This window comes from Mastomys coucha, unplaced genomic scaffold (assembly GCF_008632895.1).
Source record: "Mastomys coucha isolate ucsf_1 unplaced genomic scaffold, UCSF_Mcou_1 pScaffold21, whole genome shotgun sequence".
Taxonomy (NCBI): Eukaryota; Metazoa; Chordata; class Mammalia; order Rodentia; family Muridae; genus Mastomys; species Mastomys coucha.
Window position 1 is genome coordinate 57321452 of NW_022196904.1, and position 19294 is coordinate 57340745.

The 19294-nt window shown below is 46.6% G+C and overlaps 1 protein-coding gene across 2 annotated transcripts in view; it reads left to right on the forward strand.

Annotated features, from left to right (window-relative positions):
• The window catches only part of Adamts17 (ADAM metallopeptidase with thrombospondin type 1 motif 17), a 319009-nt gene that overhangs the window by 283587 nt on the left and 16128 nt on the right, over window positions 1–19294 (forward strand). For both annotated transcript variants that reach the window (XM_031386937.1, XM_031386938.1), the window contains 2 exons: window positions 11488–11692; window positions 15874–16026. In XM_031386937.1, coding sequence (XP_031242797.1) covers window positions 11488–11692; window positions 15874–16026 — 358 coding nt within the window. The remainder of the gene's footprint in view (window positions 1–11487; window positions 11693–15873; window positions 16027–19294) is intronic.

A 19294-nucleotide genomic window follows, 5' to 3' on the forward strand; every position in this document is an offset into this window, starting at 1 on the left:
CTCAGAGGTCGAGAGATGGCCAGTGTGAAAAGTGCTTGTGTACAACCACAGATACCTGAGTTTGGCTCCCTAGCACCCACATAAGAGTTGGGCACAGAGGGGTGCATCTGGGAAAGAGGGGAGATAGGTCAACCCTAGGACCATGTTAGCCAACCAGTCCAACCAAAGCAGCAAGGCCCAGGTTCAGGGAGAGACTTTGTCTCAAAAACCCTGGAAGAGTAATCAAGGAATTGGCATTGACCACTGGCTTCTATATGTACATGCTCACATGGATGTGTGTGTGCACGCTCACCACCCACACATGCACGTGTGTGCATGTGGCAGGCACACACACACACACACACACACACACACACACACTCCCAACCATGAAAATTGCCAACCTGCAACACTTGGAGGAGGGAAAATTTATCACAAACTCAGTGTAACAGGATGATGTGGGGTGTCTGCTCTGGGGATCTTGGTGGGAAACCCCAGTCCCTGGTTACACTGAAAACTTTCCCTGAGCAGAGACTCAGGAAACAGATAAACGTGGAAGAGAAGCTGTATTCTGATGAAAACAGACCATCTAATAGGATATTTGCCAGTAAAAAAAAATAAAAAATCTCTGAAGCATCCCAGGGTGATTTAATGCCACCAACTTAATAAGCCCAGAAACCTAACCAGTCTCTTTCTTCTCTTCTGGGAGGACTCATAAACATGGTTCCTGTAGCTCATTAGCTATTAAAGTTATTAACAAATTATTATTTTCAATTGAGAGTGGTTATGGGATTCATTAATTCCTCTCATGCCAAGACTCTGCAGTTCACTGAGAACATGAATTATCCCTCGCAGTCTGGAGTTTCTAAATCATCCTGGACTGGGTTCGCTCCCAGGGCTGAATGGCTAGAAGCCTCCCTTACATAATTTACTGAGAACTTAATTGGGACTAATTATTGTCTCTCATTTGCCTGCCTGGGAACATCTGCCCAGCAGCTGCTCTGACTCCATTCGACTTGTATGTTTGAAGCTTTCTGTGAAGTGAGACAAAGGGCATGAATATTTTATCATTGATTTATCTCACTGTAACTTTTTATAGGAAACTTCTGCTTGCTTTATTAGGCTAATGTATTAATGCCCAGCCTTCCCCATGCACTAGAGCTGAGCTGTGAGTACACTGTCTTATGAGACTCACTACAGAGGAGAGGAAGATGTGGCTGAGGTGTGTGGACGGGGAGGGTACAGGCATGGAAGGAAGCTTGCTGACTTGTACATTTTAAACTGTTTTTTTTTTTTTTGTGCCTGTTGGAATCTTGAGTTAGTCCAGAAAGGGATGTATAGTCAGCCATATGTGATCACTCCATGACATGAATACCCATTTCACAGATCGAAACTCTGAACCCAGGGCTGCTGGGCTGGATAGCTAAAGTCAAAAACATAGGTATGGCTCCCAAACTATGCCTGGGCCTCTTTACCCTCAGGAGTCTCAAGCCTATACCAGGCCTATAGCAAACCTAGGAGGTTCTCACAGGAGACAAATCATTCCAACCATCTAGTGAGTCTTATAAGTGTAAGTAGAGATCAGAGAGGTATAGGAGAGTGGAGGGGATTTGGAGGAGTACCCACAATAGCCAGCTTAGGAGTGAAGAGAGAGTGCCAGGCAGAGAAAGCCATGCCAACGTCTCTGGATGAAAGAGCACCACCCAAGCATCCTTGGCCAACCAAAGCAAGGCGATTAGGCATTTACCCGTGCCTTGAACTTTTACTCATTCCTCTTTCCTTAACCTGAAGACTTATTTCTGTTTGTTTGCACACCTTCCTGAAAATATCTGTAATCCTCACTGAAACAAGGAGCACGGGCTGAATGAATGAGGACATCATCAGATTGTCTTGAAAGCCGGGCCCAGGCTATGAAAGTCAGCAGGTATGGGGACTGCACGAGGTCTCAAGAGTAAGGAAGTAGCATAGCTGAGCTAGTTGCAGGGGTGGCCTGACGTTGAAGAGACCTCACGTGGCATGGCTTCTTAGTTGCTGTACCTCTGGTGAGGTGACTGTGGACATGGGGGGAGGTAGCCATAACTGAGCTCCCCTTGGGGGTTGCCTTAGTAGGACATAACAGGGTCTTACATGTGGACCAGAAAACAGTCCAAGCTGAGCCCCTTTTCTTGACTTGGCATGCCTGGGCCCTGTTACCCCTCACATACCCTGGGTACCATGGGATGCCAGGACAGTCATACCAGTGGAATCAGGGTAGAGAGTTAGAGGCCCAGAATCTCTCTCTCTCTCTCTCTCTCTCTCTCTCTCTCTCTCTCTCTCTCTCTCTCTCTCTCTCTCTCTGTGTGTGTGTGTGTGTGTGTGTGTGTGTTTGTGTGTGCCAACAGAAGCTAGAGGCCAGCACTAGCCTTTCTCTCTACTTGAACAAGTAGAGGCAAGGCCTCTCATTGAACCCAGAGCTTGCTGATGTTGATAGACTGTCTTGGCTGGAGTCACTAGGATCCTCGTGTGTCCTTTCCCCTGCTCTAGGAGTATAGGAGCACGCAGGACCACACCTGTATTTTTATTGTGGATGCTTGGGATAAAACTCAGGTCCTCAGGTTTGTACAGCAAGACTTCACAGTCTGAGCCATCTCCCCAGTTGCAAGAGCCATATTTTCTGTTTTAAAAAAAGAAATCCATGCTAACAGAATTGCCAAAGACAGAACTGAACAACACTCTGCTTTTGAAGAGGAGCTGGAGAAACAGAACACAGCATGCTAAGCAGCCACAGGCCAGAGAAGTCAAGAGTCATACAGAGGGAAACAAGGAGTGGCTGTCAGGGCCGCAAGCGCCCCGCTGCCATCTGCTCTGAGGTTTGTGGTGACGTGTCATGCTAGCCAGGCACCCTTGCTCAGTGTAGGCAAATGAAAAGGTCGACACTGCCCAGAGCCAGCCGCTGACTCAGGGCTGAAATCTTCGGGCACCAGCTGTGTCTGCATGGCTCCACCCTGCTTGTCTGTCACCTTGGGGCATTTTTTTTTTCAGGTTCACCACCCACATGGGCCTTTAGAAGCCATGACCACCAGCTGCCACTTCTAACACGGTGGCGGTGGCACATTAACAGGCACCAGGGATTCAAACTGGACCAATGGTCATCATCACCTTGGAGTGTTGCTAAGGAGACTAGCTGGCCTGTGGATGGATGTTCTCAGGGAGTCAGGACTGACTGAATGTGTGGCTTTCGGTAAAGGTGTTAAAGACCAAGTGGCAGAGCATGAGCCCCTCACCCTTACAGCTGTGTACCAGAACCCATGCAGGGCATTCAGCTGTGGGGGTGGGCTGTGCCTCGGGACCTCCAGATCCTTCAGTTGGAATAATCCTTTGCTTCAGTGCCACTTCCAGAAGCAGCAGAGCTGGCACACTCTAGCCCTTGAGAACTCCCCCTAGGAACATTTCCTGAGTCTTATAAAATTCCGAGCCTTTTCATAGCCAGAGCTGGACAGCCTCAGGGCAGAATGCTGAGGAGATCTGCCTGCATCTTTTCATGTTGAGCAATCCTGTGGGGCCAGGCAGCCGAGGCATCTGTGAGGGTCCTCTGCTGGTGTTAGCTGGGCCTGGGGTGTTGCCTGCAACTCTCTGGGCTGGGGATTTTAGTATCCCTTCCTATTGGGTATCATTCAGTGAAAATCCTGAGGGAAACAATGTCTCGTCATCCCTCTGAGGGACCTCTTTTTGTTGTTCTTGTTTTTCCCTCTTTTTAGAGCGGAATGTTTTAGGCTAACCCTTTAAGCCAACCTGAAGGCAAAACTAACATTTGTGCCTCATAGAAACATAGAGGGTCAAAACTCAGGAGAAAGTGATGGGGTGGCATATATGACAGCCAGTGGTTCTGTGCCTCCTTAAAATGGGAGATGGGGTGATGCACCCCTAGCCTTTGAGGGGTTTTCTCAGAAATCCATAGCTGCCTGCTTGGGATATTAAAGTGTAAAGTCCCAGACTGGAGGCTGCAGGGCCAAATTCCTCAGCAGACACAACTTGGCCCACACAGACTGCTCAAGGTTTCAGAGTCCAACATCTGAAAGCTCAGAAGAAAGCTGCTCTCTCAACTTGGCTTGTTAAGATGGAGGAGGTCCAGCACCAGGCCACAGTGGGCTGGCAGCTGGTGAGCCACAGCAGGCTAGCACCTGGCGACTACCCTTACAGGTAAATTGGAACTAAAATAGGCCCACTGTACAGTGTCCCCAACATGAAGTAGGAAATTTCATTTCACCGTTAAGAGATAAATGTGGCTTGGTCACTTCTTCTTGTGTTGCTGCTTTGTGGGCAGGAAGTGGTGATAAATTGATTTTTTTTTCTTGTCATGTATCAGCAACTTACCTATTTTTATGTTTATCCAGCATTTTTATTTTTGTGATTTATTCCCTTAGTTTTTGCCCACTATCTGATTTTCTTCTTCCTAATTGGTTTCTATGTTCAGCCTTGAAAAGAAAGGAAACAATGACTGACACTGCAACCCTGATGGACCTTTAAGATGCCATAGGAGGTAACATCCCAGGAAGTGATGTCATCAGAAGTGATGTCAGAGGGCCAGTGCTGTAGTGTGCCACTTTCAGAACAGGAAAATGTATAGAATCAGATTAGTGACCACTTAGGACAAGGATGGATGGTTGGGTCTAAGGAGCATGGGTTTCTTGTGGAAGTGATGAAAACATTCCAAAGTTAGATGGTGGTGGTTTCATAATTGCGTATATTAAAGATGCTCTTTCAACAAGTGCACTGTTTGGCAAGTGAGCCAAGTCCTAAAGACACTTCTGGAAAGTGAATATGCCACTCGTTGTTGAGTGGCCTTGAGCGGGCTACTGAACCCCACAGTGCCTCAGTTTCCCCACATATAGAATGGGTCAACTGTATTAAATATTTACAAGGGTTTAGAATGTTGCTGACCACGCAGCTGTTGTAGTATCTGGAGAAACTATTGTTGAAACAATTTCCCTTGAAGCATATTTTAACAAAGTATTCACAGACAGACTAACTGCCAGCTTCCTCTCGCTTCCCCTCCCTCTTGACCCCTTTCCACCCTCCTCCTTGTCTCCCCAACCCTTACTTTACTTACTCATTCTTTGTACAACACATACAAAATAATCATAATTGTCCAAGGGCAAAAGACATGGAAAAGTCACAGATCCTGACAAGCCCCCCCCCCCTTCTCCAGCTTAGGATCCAGTGGACACAAGTCATTTTAAAGTTAGAATTCAAGGCTGAAGGTTGATTCCCTCAGAGTGCTCATTGTTGGCCACACCAAGAACGTTGTGAGTTGCTGGGCCTCTCTGCAAGCAGAAATGCCTGCTTCCAAGCGATCTCATATCCACAGGCCGGCATGATGCACGTCAGATTTTCATTTCCTCCTTTAAAAAACAAATATGTGAATAATATTACTTTTCAGGGAACAGCATATGAGAACTCATAACTTCTGAGTTTAAGTGGAGAGAGACGGAATTGAAGCCTCATGTGGGACTGTTAAAGGGGCCCTGTTGATTCCCCTGGGAGAACAGCCATTCCGGGCTCCTTCAGTCACCTTTGCAACTCCACGCTGTTCCTCCTTCACACACATCTGTTTAATAAAAGCAGTCTCCTGTCTTCAGAAACTATAAATGGCATATGTGAAAGTTGTCTGACGGTTCTCATCAGAGTTACAAGCTCCAGTCTGCCAGGAGCTGAGAAAGGGACACGGTCCCGAGCAGAGGGGAGGGTCTGAGGCTACGCATGGTCCTCATGGTGCTGATTGGTGTTAAACGGGGAGGAAGGGCTCTCGGCAAGACTCTGCACGTCCCATCCCCCAGGTTCACAACATACATAGGGAACAAATTACAGGTGTCCTAGGAAAGACTTTGTCACCACAGTAAGACAAAGAAAAGTGTTGGCTTCCTCTTAGCTGGACTTCATACCAGGGGACAGAAGTCCTGTGCCAAGGAAAATGGACTCGCATCCCTGCAGGCTTCTCTGTGCTAAGCATCTTCCAAATACTTTGACTGCTATGTTCAGATAATATTCTGAAACGTCTCTGCTGTTTCCCTGTGCTTGGAAGAGCCCAAAGCTCAAAGGAAATAAATAAGACGCCCTGATCTATAGTAACTAGTCCTCAAGCAGGACTCATGTTATTATACCCACTCCTGACATCTGAATCATGCAGACTTATTAAGAATTAGGGGAAAAATTAATTTTAGGGGACCTTACTCATCTCTCTCTTATTTCAGAATGGCCACTGAGACGCCCTTTCTAGGAGCCCCTGGGAAACCAGAACTCCTCTCAACAGAACCAGTGTCACCGTTTTTAATAATAGTTACACAGTCAGAATAGGCTGCATCTGTCAGGCTTGGATCATGGTAGACTTACTGAGTTCTCAGGCCCTCAGGAAAGGTCATCTCAGCCAATCTAGCCACAGCCTGTGGGATATGAGCAGTTGCCAATGTTTTATAAAGAAAGGACAGGAAGTGGTCCTGGTCATCCAGCAGGCAAGCTGGGGACTGGGGACTTGAGTGTGCACCCATCAGACCTAGATACTGTGTGAGAAGATGAGAATGTCTGCTCCAGTACATCAGCCTCACCTACTGTCGGGGCATGAGTGCAGTGAGTCAGGGATACCATGGATAGAAAAGGGTTTATGTGACTGAAAATGAGAGCCCCAAGATGGGTGTGGGGATCATGCCTGCCATCCCAGCTACATAAGAGACTGAGGAAGGAGGAGGACTAGTTTAAAGCCAGATTGAGAAGGGCCTTCCAGCATGTTCTCTAACACCTGCTTTCTCCATTGGCTGATCTGCATGCCTCCCACCCCTACTCTCCTGTACTTCCCCTCACTCTCTGTCACTTTGTCACTCTGTCCCTATGCACTCTGTATGTGTAACCAGACTCTCCTAAGCCTCTGGCTGCTGCCTCCACTTCCAGACCATCCCGAGTGACAATTCACACTCTTTACCTGTCAGGTCTCACCCAGAGTTGAGTAGACCCAACAAGGAAGGTCTGTGGAGCTGGCTATAAAGGGATGCAAACCAACATTGCTTCTTCACCCTCACTGAGCCCTGCCACTGGTTGTGTGACACTACTCCTGAACAGGTTTGAGCAAAGGTCTGTTCACCCCAAATAGGGAATCAACAACAGTCCAAAATGCAGATACCATCAAAGCCCAGCTTGGTGAATGAATGAGCTTATTGGTGTTACTTACAGGAATATGTGTGAGGGGGTTACTTACAGGAACAGAAATGACCTTAAGACAGATGAATCACCAAAGCCTACCCCTGTGGGAGTGACAGTTCCCCCAAAGCTAGGAACCAGGACACCATTGCAAACCCTTTGGGCAGCTCAGCAGACTTGGGGACATCTCTTCTGGGAGTTTGGCTCATCCCAGGGTATTTCTCAGTAGTCTTTATTGCTTATATAACCTTGGCAAACCAGAGCTTTGTGTGTCTGGTCAGTTTCAGGAACTTCCTGAAATATATTGTGTACTTCCTGAGTCTTATGGTGAGCTTCACTTTAGAACTGATAGTCTTAGGAGCTTCTCCAAAGACGGAATGGTCTACTGGGAGAAAATTGCGGCACAACACCCCCAGTGTTACTGTTTCCTCCCAGGCCTCCCCCAACCCACAATCTGTCCCATAACCAAACAACGTGACTCAGTCCACCCAATCCCCAACACTGAAGATAGCTCCCTTTCTTAGGTCACCTTTGCATGTTCTTTCCACCCTCCCTGGTCTTGCCTGCCATACCTCGTCCCCTTCAGAGGCACAACTCGTAGCCCACCTCCAAGTATTCACACACTCAAGCCCCAGTCTTAGGGCTCTTCTTCCTACACAGCAGACAACCCCTGCCTGACCTGTGAGTTATGTATTCACTGATTAAACTGACTACTATGTGAAACTGAAATGTTCATTTTAAAAAGAATTGTGACCCAGGTGGTGGTGGTGCTCACCTTTAATCCCAGAGCTTGGGAGGCAGAGGCAGACAGATCTCTTATGAGTGCGAGGCCAGCGTGGTCTACAGAGTAAGTTCCAGGATAGCCAGGGCTACACAGAGAAACCTTGTCTTGAACCCCATTCCCCCCAAAAGGAATTATATTTGCTAAGTAAATACAAATGTTTATCTTGTCATTATTCAAAATAACTTACTATGACGATTATTTATTTCCAGCACTATATAAGTCAAATAGAGGCAACTTAAAGCATAGAGAAGGATGTAAGTTCTGTGTGAATATGATCTCTTGTTTAACAGGGACATGAGACACAAATGTAGTGATGCATGGTCTCAGAGAATAAGTAATTCTCATCTCGGTTTCCACCAAGACCTACTTGCTCATTCATGATCCCTAGCCCAGTGTCTCCAACCCAGACAGCATCCCAAGCTCCCAAAGGCATTATGCAGCACTTCCCCTCCATGGCTAGTGGCATGCCATCCATAAGGACCCTCCAAGAACTGGTCACCTCAGGCTGTGCACTGCACTCTCTGTCTTTTACATTCCATAGACAGGCTCTTTCCACCTGACTGCTGAACCTCGCTTCTTTAGCCCATCTTACTTTGACCTTCAAGCCCCTGTGCAAGCTGCATTTGCTCTGTAGCCAAATGCTGGCTTCAGATAAGTCCCTTTCCTTCTCATCGACAAAGGCTCATAAAGGCTAGGATGATGAATACAACATCCCAACCCTGGAGTCTCAACACAGCATAAAGCTGACCCAGTGTGTGTACATCTGATTCAGCCAGCCTAGGATTGAGCAAGTTTACTATCTCAGTAGTGGTGGCCTGCCTGAAGCTTCTTGGGACTGCTGGAGTGGTTTGTGACATCCACTCTATGCTCTGGGATTCTAGGTGTGGCCTGTGTAGTACTATGCCTGGGATGCGCCCACCTCTGTAATGAGCACATGGAATCACATGCAGGTGTCTTGTTTCTTGAGCTTGAGTTTTAGACAAATGTGCTGAATAGTCCAAGTGCTCATAAATAGCACAGTCATCCTTATCCCCTTCACTGAAGTACTGAGGTTAACCCCGAGCCTCCTAGGTGGTTCCTTTGTTAGCTGGTATTGTGAAATACAGCATGTCATCCTGTCCTCTATGATTGGAAATATGTGTGCTGTTTATAGTCATCTAATTTGAGATCGCTGTACATTCATCATAAAGTAATTGTGCCAGAAGACTGTACCTCTGACAAAGCCATCATTTCTGTGACGGCTCAATTGTTTTTCAAGAGAACTCACAAGTCCTTTGTCTAGTTTAAATTTCACCCATAGCACAGGTGGTACACACCCCTTATCTGAGCACTTAATCAGCTAAAGTAGGAGAATTGAAAGTTCACATTGGACCTGGCCCATGTAACAAGACCCTACATAAATATGAAAGTGAAGAGAGCAAGTGGGGCTGGCTCACTGTAGAACACATCGCCTAGTATGCACAGGCCCTGGATTTCATCCTTAGCATAAAAAGTAGTGAATGGAAGCTGAAAATTCTCAGAGTTATGAATGAGATAGGTCTTTCATAATGGCCTAATCCCTCCCCCCCCACCCCCCGTAATGCATACTCTATTCTCTTGGATCTGGGAATATGTTGAGTGACATAGTACAAGGGAATTAAGTTGAGGGCAGAACTAAAGTTGTGTGGTGGGTTGAATCGTAGCCTCCTTTTAAAGAAAAGTATATTAGAGTCCTAACCCCCAGGAGGCTAGAATGTGATCCCACTTGGAAATAATGTCATTGCAGATGTAATTAATCAAGATGAGGTTACACTGGGGCAGGATGCCCTGTCCCATCCGATATTGTTAGGAGAAGGTATCTGGGAAGACACAGGCACACAGGGAGTATTCCATGTGACTATGAAGACAGAGTAGAGTGTTGCAGGATTTTCCCTGTCCAGTCACATTAGGGCAGTGGGAAGCTTGTGATTGGACAGGAGAAGGGAGGTGGAGTGAGGAGTTGAGGAGAGAGAGAGAGAGAGAGAGAGAGAGAGAGAGAGAGAGAGAGAGAGAGGGGTTTGAGGAAGAGAGGGAGAACCAGAACGGAGGCTGACGTGGTGTTATCAAAAGGTTAGAATACTTGTGTTAAAGCTTTATCTTTATCATTTGGCTCTGAAATTATTGTATTGGCATCTTGTAAATTGTGTTATTACTGATACATAAATCTGATTGTCTAATTAAGCATTAAGAGTCTTGATTCTGCCAGGTAATTAGATGTTGAGATGGCTAACCAGAGGTGTGTGAGGCATTGCATGAAAGTGAGAGGAACTCGAGGACCCTGTCTAAGAGATGGCCTGGTGGCAGCCATGTGGCCTAACAGGGCTGGCAAGTTGGTGAGCTAAGAGACCGAGCCAGTGAGATCACCTGGCATAAGGGCTAGCTCTAGATATTTCCTGCAACAGTAGGGCGATGCTTTCATAAGCCCAGGAATACCAGTTCCTCTTGGAGCCTAGGCAAAACCTGTGCAATAGACTGTCCATCAAGTTCTATGGCTTAGAAGGGCTATCACACACTTAAATGTTATGTGCCTAAGTTATAACTGTAGTATAAATTACTATGCAACACCTTTCCTAAATGTGAGGATTTGGAATTTCGACTGCATGGTAGAGTTGACACACACTCACAGACAATTGAAACATGGTTGGTAGACAGTTTTAGAAAAGTATTTCAAGCATCATCCTCAGGCCCATTTTCCAGTGGCCCACGAGATGCCTTCATCAAGAGTTACTGGCTCTAGTCTGGAGGCTTCTTGGGCCAAGGAGAGCAAGGAGGACCTGGTCTTGGTGTACTGGAGAGGCCTTTATGCAAACTGTATCAGTCAGCTAAAGCTGTGGTAAGGAACATCACACTGCCTTAAAACAGTGTTGGGTTCTCAGGGCAGAGGGCAGGAAACAGAATCATAACCGACTTCATAACCATATTGAAAGTTTCTTTTGGACAAGGTTTAGGGGTTGGGAGTTGGGGGTTTTGGGGAAGGTGGCTGAAGAGATGGTTTAGTGGTTAAGCATGCTTGTTCTACAATTTATGAAGATCAGAATTTGCATCCTAGCACCCATATAACAAGCTGATTGTCTCCGCAAACACCTGCATCTCCAGCTTCAGGAGGAAATGGAGTCAGGAGGATTGCTAGTTAGCCCCCAGTTCAGGAAGAGACCCTGCCTCTGGGGCATAGGTGGGAAGAGATGGAAGACCTTGATACCTTCTTCTGGCCTCCACATATATGTCATATATGTATGTAACAGCATATATGTATATACATTCTCATACACACAGGCACACACACAAATAAATACCTTTTTGTTAAGGTGCTGTTGGGACATGACCAGCTTCATGTCCACTCATACTCCATTGAACTAAGCATGTTCCCTATACCAAAGGGGCCACGGAACTAGATGATAGCTCTGGTTACCCTCTGTTTGAAGTTCTGGAATTATCTCCCGATGATAACAAAGCTGATGACAAAGATCCCAGATCCATCTCTTTCCCCCACTCACCCACTGCCAGGTTATCTTCTCACTGTCCTATCTCCCTCTGGGCAGGTGGGTGGCTGGTCAGTGGAGCCCCTGCTCGGCGACCTGTGAGAAGGGCATCCAACATCGGGAGGTGACTTGCGTGTACCAGCTCCAGAACGGCACCCACGTCACTACTCGGCCCATCTACTGCTCAGAACCCCGGCCGACACCAGTACAGAGCTGTGAAGGCCAGGACTGCCTGTCTATCTGGGAGGCTTCAGAGTGGTCAGAGGTGAGTGCCTGGGTTCTCTACTGAGGCGGAAGCCATGCAAGAACCTGCAGGCCTTAACCACAGGGCCCACCGTGTGCTGTCATCTCCAAGGTATTTGTAACTCATCCCCATGTACCACAGTCGTCACTTGCCAGTGACCAGCTTACAAGTGCATTCCAGCTCCATTTCCTTAAGCTCTATCTAAAATAGCATGGATAAAAACAAACAATACATAATATGGTTTTGAGATTGGATATATATATACACCACTGGGAAAGTACTATTTGATTCCACTTATTGTACAAATTCCCACCAAGAGATAATAGATGGGCAGGTGATTGACAGATGATAGATAGATAGATAGATAGATAGATAGATAGATAGATAGATAGATAGACAGATAGATATAGAGATATGTACACACACACACACACACACACACACACACACGTACACACATACATACATACTTACGCACTGACCTTCTTATTCTCCTTCAGATATGGTTGAATTGTAATCTGGTCAAGTTAAGTAGCCGGTTTCAACGTCTTCCCAGCAGTGCCAGGGAAGCCTTTGCAGGTTTCAGGGGTCAGATGCTAGGAGGGACAGTCTTTGGTAGGCAAGTCAGTTGCAAATCTCACACCAAAAACCATGTTGGAAAGAGGTCAGCTAGGCTCCAGTTTTAAGTTAGAAGGCCAGTTCTGGAAATACCATTTTGTCTCTGCTGATGTCATCTTTCGGGGCTTTGCCTTGACATTGCAATTATGTTGATTGTCTGGATATAAAACAAACAAAAAATAGCTAAATAAAGGGGTGGACTTCTCTTGGGTTCCACCAAACCTGGAGTGGTCTAGGAAACGTAAGAAGGCTAGATCCAAGACACTCTTCAGTATGGAAAATATTTTAAAGTTCTCTTTGATTGCCAAGTAGAATTATTTTGGATAAAAAAGCATTTGGCCCATTTTTAATGAACAGAAAGCCTGCCGTTGGCTGCTCTAAACTGAAGTTTACTTTCAGACAAGTCTTGAAATGTACCCATTTAAGGACCAGGATCTTATCCTGCCTTCGTGATAGTCGATGAAAATGGGGAATTTAAAATCAGTTGATTCTTTTTCTTACACTTAGGTTCTAGTTTATTATTTGTGAGGATTCTTCCTCTGTGCTTGAGGTAGAGGTGAGTGAACATGCTCTCCCCTTTCCCCGGGACAGGTGATCCCTAGGGCTTTGGCCACCTTGATCTCAGTCAAACAAGATTTGTTCTTTAATCAGATCAAATCCCCACATTTTCCTCTAAGACTCTTCCCTATGGGAAAAATAAAATACATTCTTACCTAAGGAACCAAGTCTCATCACAACATGGAAGACCACCACATGGGAAGTGTGACCCACGGGAACAGGATTTAAAGACTTTCCTCTTTGCCCATCTCTCTGCACATGCCTGATCCTAACCCTGAGCCAGTGTCCACACTGGTCCACCTGACGCTGCCTGCCTAGAACACAGATCTAATCACCCCCCTTGAATTATCCACAAAGCTGGCATTCTGTCCCTCTGCTGGGTGCCAGCGAGCCTACAGTCCTTCTTCTAGGAACTTTCATTTTCTCATGGGAGAAGAGACTTGGAAACTTATTTATCCAACAGTAGTGATCACACTTCCCACCCACCTCCTCCACAGATGCTTCATGACTTTACCGGAAAGAGAACTTAATATCAGAAGGAAATGGGAGGTTGCTAGGCGCCCTCCTATCCTCAGCTTTTCAGCCCCATCCTGAGGGGAAGTAGACAGAGATTGAGCATCACCTTCCCAGGTCCTTCAAAGGCAGCATCATTCTGCACCTGCTCTTCCTCAGGCAGGCAGGACTGAGAGCTGGAATGGGCTACTGACCAAGGAGGGCAGAGCCGGGCCTTAGCCAAGAAAACAGTGTTTAAAACCTCAGAGAGTGGCTAGAAACACAGACTAGACAACACAGGAGCTGATCACAGGCGGAGGTGGTATCTTGGCCTTGCGGTTGCTAAGCAGCCTCTGTGGGTACTGTTACCAAGAGATAGCCCACAACCTCAGTGTGAAAGGTGGAGTTGTTAAAGGCAAAGTGGTCAGGAAATTGTCACATGGAGAAAAGGGGCAGCCTTTCAGTGCAGAAACTACCACTTTAGTAGCCTGGGTGCTTACAATGGCCCTCCTGGGCCAAGAGGCACAATGTCCTGAAGTCTGCTATGGTGAGGCCCCTCACGTCTGAGGTCACTTTCAGCCAGCCCTTTACCAGGACCACACGCGTAAGTCCATGAGCTTCCCCAGCTCTTCTAGGTGACCCCACAGCCAGTGTTGAGGCACGTGCATGCCTTCTGAAACAAGCCAGTCACAAGCCAGTCAAGGTTAGTCTCAAAGTACCAGAGAAGGGAGAGTTCATGGAGGGCTGGAGAGATGGCTCAGTCGTTAAGAGAGCCAGAGACTTTGCAGAGGAGCCAGGTTTGGTTTCCAGCACCCACATGGAGGCTTACAATTGGCTGTAACTCCAGTTCCAGGGGATATAATGTGCTCTTCTGAGCTCTGAAGGCACCCTTACATGTGTGTGACACATGCTTATACTCAGGCATATCCACACACATGAAATTTTAAATTAAAAAAGAAGTTCATAGGAAGAAGGTAGATAGGTAATATTTTAGGATAAACATCAATAACAGAAATGTCAAGTATAGTCCTCTATGTGTTTTTTCTGAACAGGCTGGAACTGCTGGAACTGTTAAAAAGTTGGCCTCACCAGCCTGGTCCACAGAGTGAGTTCCAGAACAGCCAGGGCTATACAGATAAACTGTCTTGAAAAAAAAAAGGAAAGAAAAGAAAAGAAAAGTTGGCCTCATTGTCACTCTTTCACTGTATGGCTTGCCATATATGATAAACGGAGCAGCCTGAAATCTCTGCAGAACACATCCTTTAGCCTCCTCCACTTCTATGTGGAGAGGCAGCAGTTTTTCAGGGAGGCACACATAGCAATAGCAAATTACAGGGAGTGTGGGAGGCTCCCTGGGCTGTGGTCCATACTTCTTCTGCCATCAGCCTAAGGACTGTAAGCATATCCTCTGCTCACTGGCCAACCTGTCGTCTTATCCATTATGATCTCCCAAAGGTGACAAGTCCTCTCTGTCCAGGCTTCCTTCTACTTCAGGAGATGTGTAACTGCACCAAGCCTTCCCGAAATGGAGTGAGCCAGTAGCAGGATGCAGACACATCTCAGAGCACCCAGCGTCTCTGTGTCTTGTCAATTCCTCTAACTCCTGTCATTCCTTCTTGGTTAGGTCTGTTCTGTTCTGCTTGTTTGTCTTTCCAAAGACAGGGTCTTTATTTATCCCTGGCTGTCCTAGAACTCACTGTGTAGACCAGGCTGGCCTCAAACTCAGAGATCTGCCTGCCTCTGCCTCCTAAGTGCTAGGATTAAATGTGTGTGCCACCACTGCCCAGCTTTTTCATTCCTTCTTGTTGCATGAGGTCACCTCAGACTTGACCTCTTGAGAACTTGATCATCATTTGGTAACCCCCAGGTTCTACCTAGATACCCTCTCGGAGTTGTTGCTTGCCATGGCTCCTAGTAAGTGAACTAAACTACTCTAAGGAGTGTTGCCATCTTCATTCTTGGTATCCATGCTGAAAGTCTGAGAGCTTGCCTATGAGAAACGCCCATGGCTTCTAGCTGTTGCCGCCTTTCTGGTGGTGGTCCTTGCCTTGTGTATGGAGACCAGCGTGGTCCTTGCCTTGTGTATGGAGACCAGCGTGGTCCTTGCCTTGTGTATGGAGACCAGCGTGGTCCTTGCCTTGTGTATGGAGACCAGCTGGCTCCTTCACCTCCAGAGCCTTCCCCACTCCAGCTGGCCCTTGCTTTCCTGACAGCTCATGTTCCATTTGCCCTTTGAACTCCTGCACTGCATAGATTGTTTAGACCTGGCATCTGGCCATTAAATTCCATTTTCCTCCTTTGACCACCTGGGTCCATGACTTATTTAAGTCCTGAATCCTATACCCAGTGTTGGCTACCTGGCTGGGTCCCCTGAGGATATAAGAGGACTATGAAGGACTCGAATTCAAGTACAGATTATATAACATCATTTTTGCTCCCCTACTCTAGGCCTAGCACACAGTAGGAACTTTGGTGGCATTAATGGACTTCAACTGAATTAGAACATATTTAAGCACTTATATTGTGTCGCCTAGTGCTCTGCCAACTGTGGCAAAGGGACCCAGAAACGGACTGTGACGTGCACCAACTCCCAAGGGAAATGCGATGCGTCCACAAGGCCGAAAGCAGAGGAGGAATGTGAGGACTACTCCGGCTGCTATGAGTGGAAAACTGGGGACTGGTCTAAGGTGAGAACAGCATGCTGGGTTTCCACTCTGCCGTGGCAGTGTGAGCCTGCGTGAACTCCCATTCTGCTGAAGATCACAATGAGGCACATTCACTTTCTCTCTCCACTCCTTAGAGCTGTCCTCACTGTTGACCTCGTCTGCCTCTGTCCGGCTCCTCCCTCTCTTTTTCATGACAGGGTTTCTCTGTCTCCTGGTTGTCTTGGAACTCACTTTGTAGACCAGACTGGCCTTGAACTCACAGAGATCCACGTGGCCTCTGCCTCCGAGTGCTAGGGTTAAAGACGTGTGCCACCACACTCTGCTCTCCTGCTCTTTTCAGCCAGCTGTTCTGTGCTGGGAGCATCCTACTGTCCTGTCTGCATTTGGAAGTGAATCAAATGCAGCCTAAAGCACACAGTAGGTGTTCCTCACCAGCCTGGCTGCTCTTTGCAGCATGCTAGTGGTGCCCCAGGAAACTGCCATAAGCCTAATGGCATAGCTACCCACCACGAAAGGCTTACAAATCTGCGGGCTAGGCTGAGGCAGAGCCATTTCGTCAAGGCCTGGGAATTACCAGTCATTTCTTAGGCAAGAGCCTAAAGGCTGCAGGAGTCCATGGAGATGTCGAAGAGCTGTGGAGTCAGCACCTCAAGAGGCAGGGAAGGTTCAATGGCAATTAAATGTTTCTCAGAATGATGCCTTTTTTTGGGGGAGGGGGGTATGTACAGTTTCCTTTGTAACCCTAGAGCTGGGGCCCTGGAGATCAGTGGATCCTTGGGGCTTGTTGTCAATCAGTCTGCCTAGCCAAATCAGTGTGCTCCACGCTAGTGGAAAACCTGTCCAACAAAAAGATTGAAGGCAGGGGACTATACTTGGCATCCACATCCATGTGCACCTGTGTCCACACCTGTATAGTGTACCGAGGCTAGTCAGTATAGATCATCACCATCATCATCATCGTCGTCATCATCATCATCATCATCATCATCATCTTTCTTTGCTGTTTGACCCATGGTAACTATGAATGATTCATTTCCACTGAGGCCTGAGGTCAGTGTAAGAACTAGTAGATTGTTCCAAGAGCCTTAGTGTCTCAAGAATACAGAGTACATTTGCTTCCTTATGGTCTCTGCAACTGAAAACCTCTCCACACTCCCAGAGTCTCCACCCAAATGCAGTTGTCTTTGTTTGCCCCACAGTCAGAGCCATCAATACTTCGGAGTCAGTTGCCAATGTCCAAAAATGTTTTTAAATGGTACCTGAAAATGTATTTTGTTTGGATTTCACCATAAAACCTGGCAATATGTCTGTCCTGTTGGGTTTGGGGTGGAAGCAGAGAAAACTCATTTCAGAGACAGAAACTTAAAAATGAAAGGTTTTTTTTTTCTTTTCTGCACACACAGGGAGGTGGCCACTTCGGGATCTGAACTATGTCTCCAAAGGGAGATTGTACAACAGTTTTGTAGCAGAGAGTGGGGTGGGCTGCTGCACTGATCAATCATATTTTGACACAAGGCGTTAAGCAAGAAAATTAATGTTGGTGACTGGATTTCATCTGGCTCACCTGGTTTCAGGGTCCTCCATCCATCCAGCTTTTGAAGCCAAGTCCCCTCCTGGAATTTAGAATGATAAGGGAGCAGAGAAAGTGGGCAGACTGCACCTAGTCACTCTAAGTCACAACAGGCAACACATTTGCTACTTGTGTGCCTTAGTTTGGATAATTCCCTCTTTACATCCTTTACTGGTTGACGGACAAAGGTGAAACACCTGAAGAAGCAGGATAGGAGTTGGTTCTGGGGGCCTGGGAACATGGACTCAGTGTCTGGCCCTGCCAGTGAGATGGTACTTGTCCCTGGGATGGCTAGACTCAGGACACTGTCTACTAACAGTCCCATGCAGGCAGTTTGGTTCTGTCTCTGGCTTCTGGGAAGAGGAGCAGCCTGTCTACTGGAAAGCTGTACCCCGGATTCTAGTACACACAGAGGTTTCTATGCTGTGCATGAGCCTGTATCAGAGCTCAGCCCTTCCCAAGATTTCCAGTGCAAAACAGCAAGAATCTCCTGCTGTGCCAAAATGCAGCCTGTGGGTAACCGTGAAGTTGGAAAAGACCCCCCAAAAAAAATCCCTCCTAATCTTTGACAAATTCTGACCAAAGAGCTAGAATTAAGGCCATAGGATCATTCCCCAAACTAAACCAACATACCCAGAAGCAGGACCATTAGTGAGGCTCAGCACGGAGCTGCCAGGATGAATCTCAGGGAGAAGGAATCTAACTTCAAAGCTGTTGCCAAAGAACAGTGCAACCCTGAGAGGCTATGAGCACAGAGTAGAGACAGCAGCAAGCCATAGGGTTAGTGCTGACTCTCCATGCGTGTGTCTCACTCTCTCATTCTGGGTCTGTCTCTCCAACATGGGAATTGCAAGGCTATCCTTGCCTAAGCCTCCAAGATATCTATGCATCCCAAGGTCTAGAAGAGGATTACTCTTAGATAACTAAGCTCAACCGCCTAAAACACATCACTCCACTGTTGTGCCGTGGGTAACAGGACTGTTCTCACCCAACTTGACCTGACCTCGTTAGTTAAGCTTCCCTGACCATGGCTATCCAGACCCAGCCTTGGAGGAACTGATGACCTTTATGACCACAGACAGTCCTGGTCCATTGATGTTAAAACATATTAAGGAATAGTGATTGTTGCTTCCTGTTATTTTTGTAGTTAGAGGTGGAAGTATGTTTGTGTGGCTATCTTCTTTTGGGTTTGTTGAAAGATTACTTTCTTGCTTTTTCTAGAGTGTAATGTTCCTCCTTGTGTTGGCGGTTTTCATCTGTTACCCTTTAAAGGGCTGGATTTGTAGAAAGATATTGTGTAAATTCAGTTTTGTCATTGAATATCTTGGTTTCTCCATCTATGGTAATTGAGAGTTTTGCTGGGTATAGTAGCCTGGGCTGGCAATTGTGTTCTTGTAGGATCTGTATGACATCTTCCAGGATCTTCTAGCTTTCATAGTCTGTGATGAAAAGTCTGGTGTAATTCTGATAGGCCTGCCTTTATATGTTACTTGACTTTTTCCCCTTACTGCTTTTAATATTCTTTGTTTTGTGAGTTTGGTGTTTTGAGTATTATGTGACGGGAGGAATTTCTTTTCTGGTCCAGTCTATTTGGAGTTCTGTGGGTTTCTTGTATGTTCATAGGCATCTCTTTCTTTAGGTTAGGGAAGTTTTCTTCTATAATTTTGTTGAAGATATTTACTGGCCCTTTAAGTTGGAAATCTTCACCCTCTTCTATAC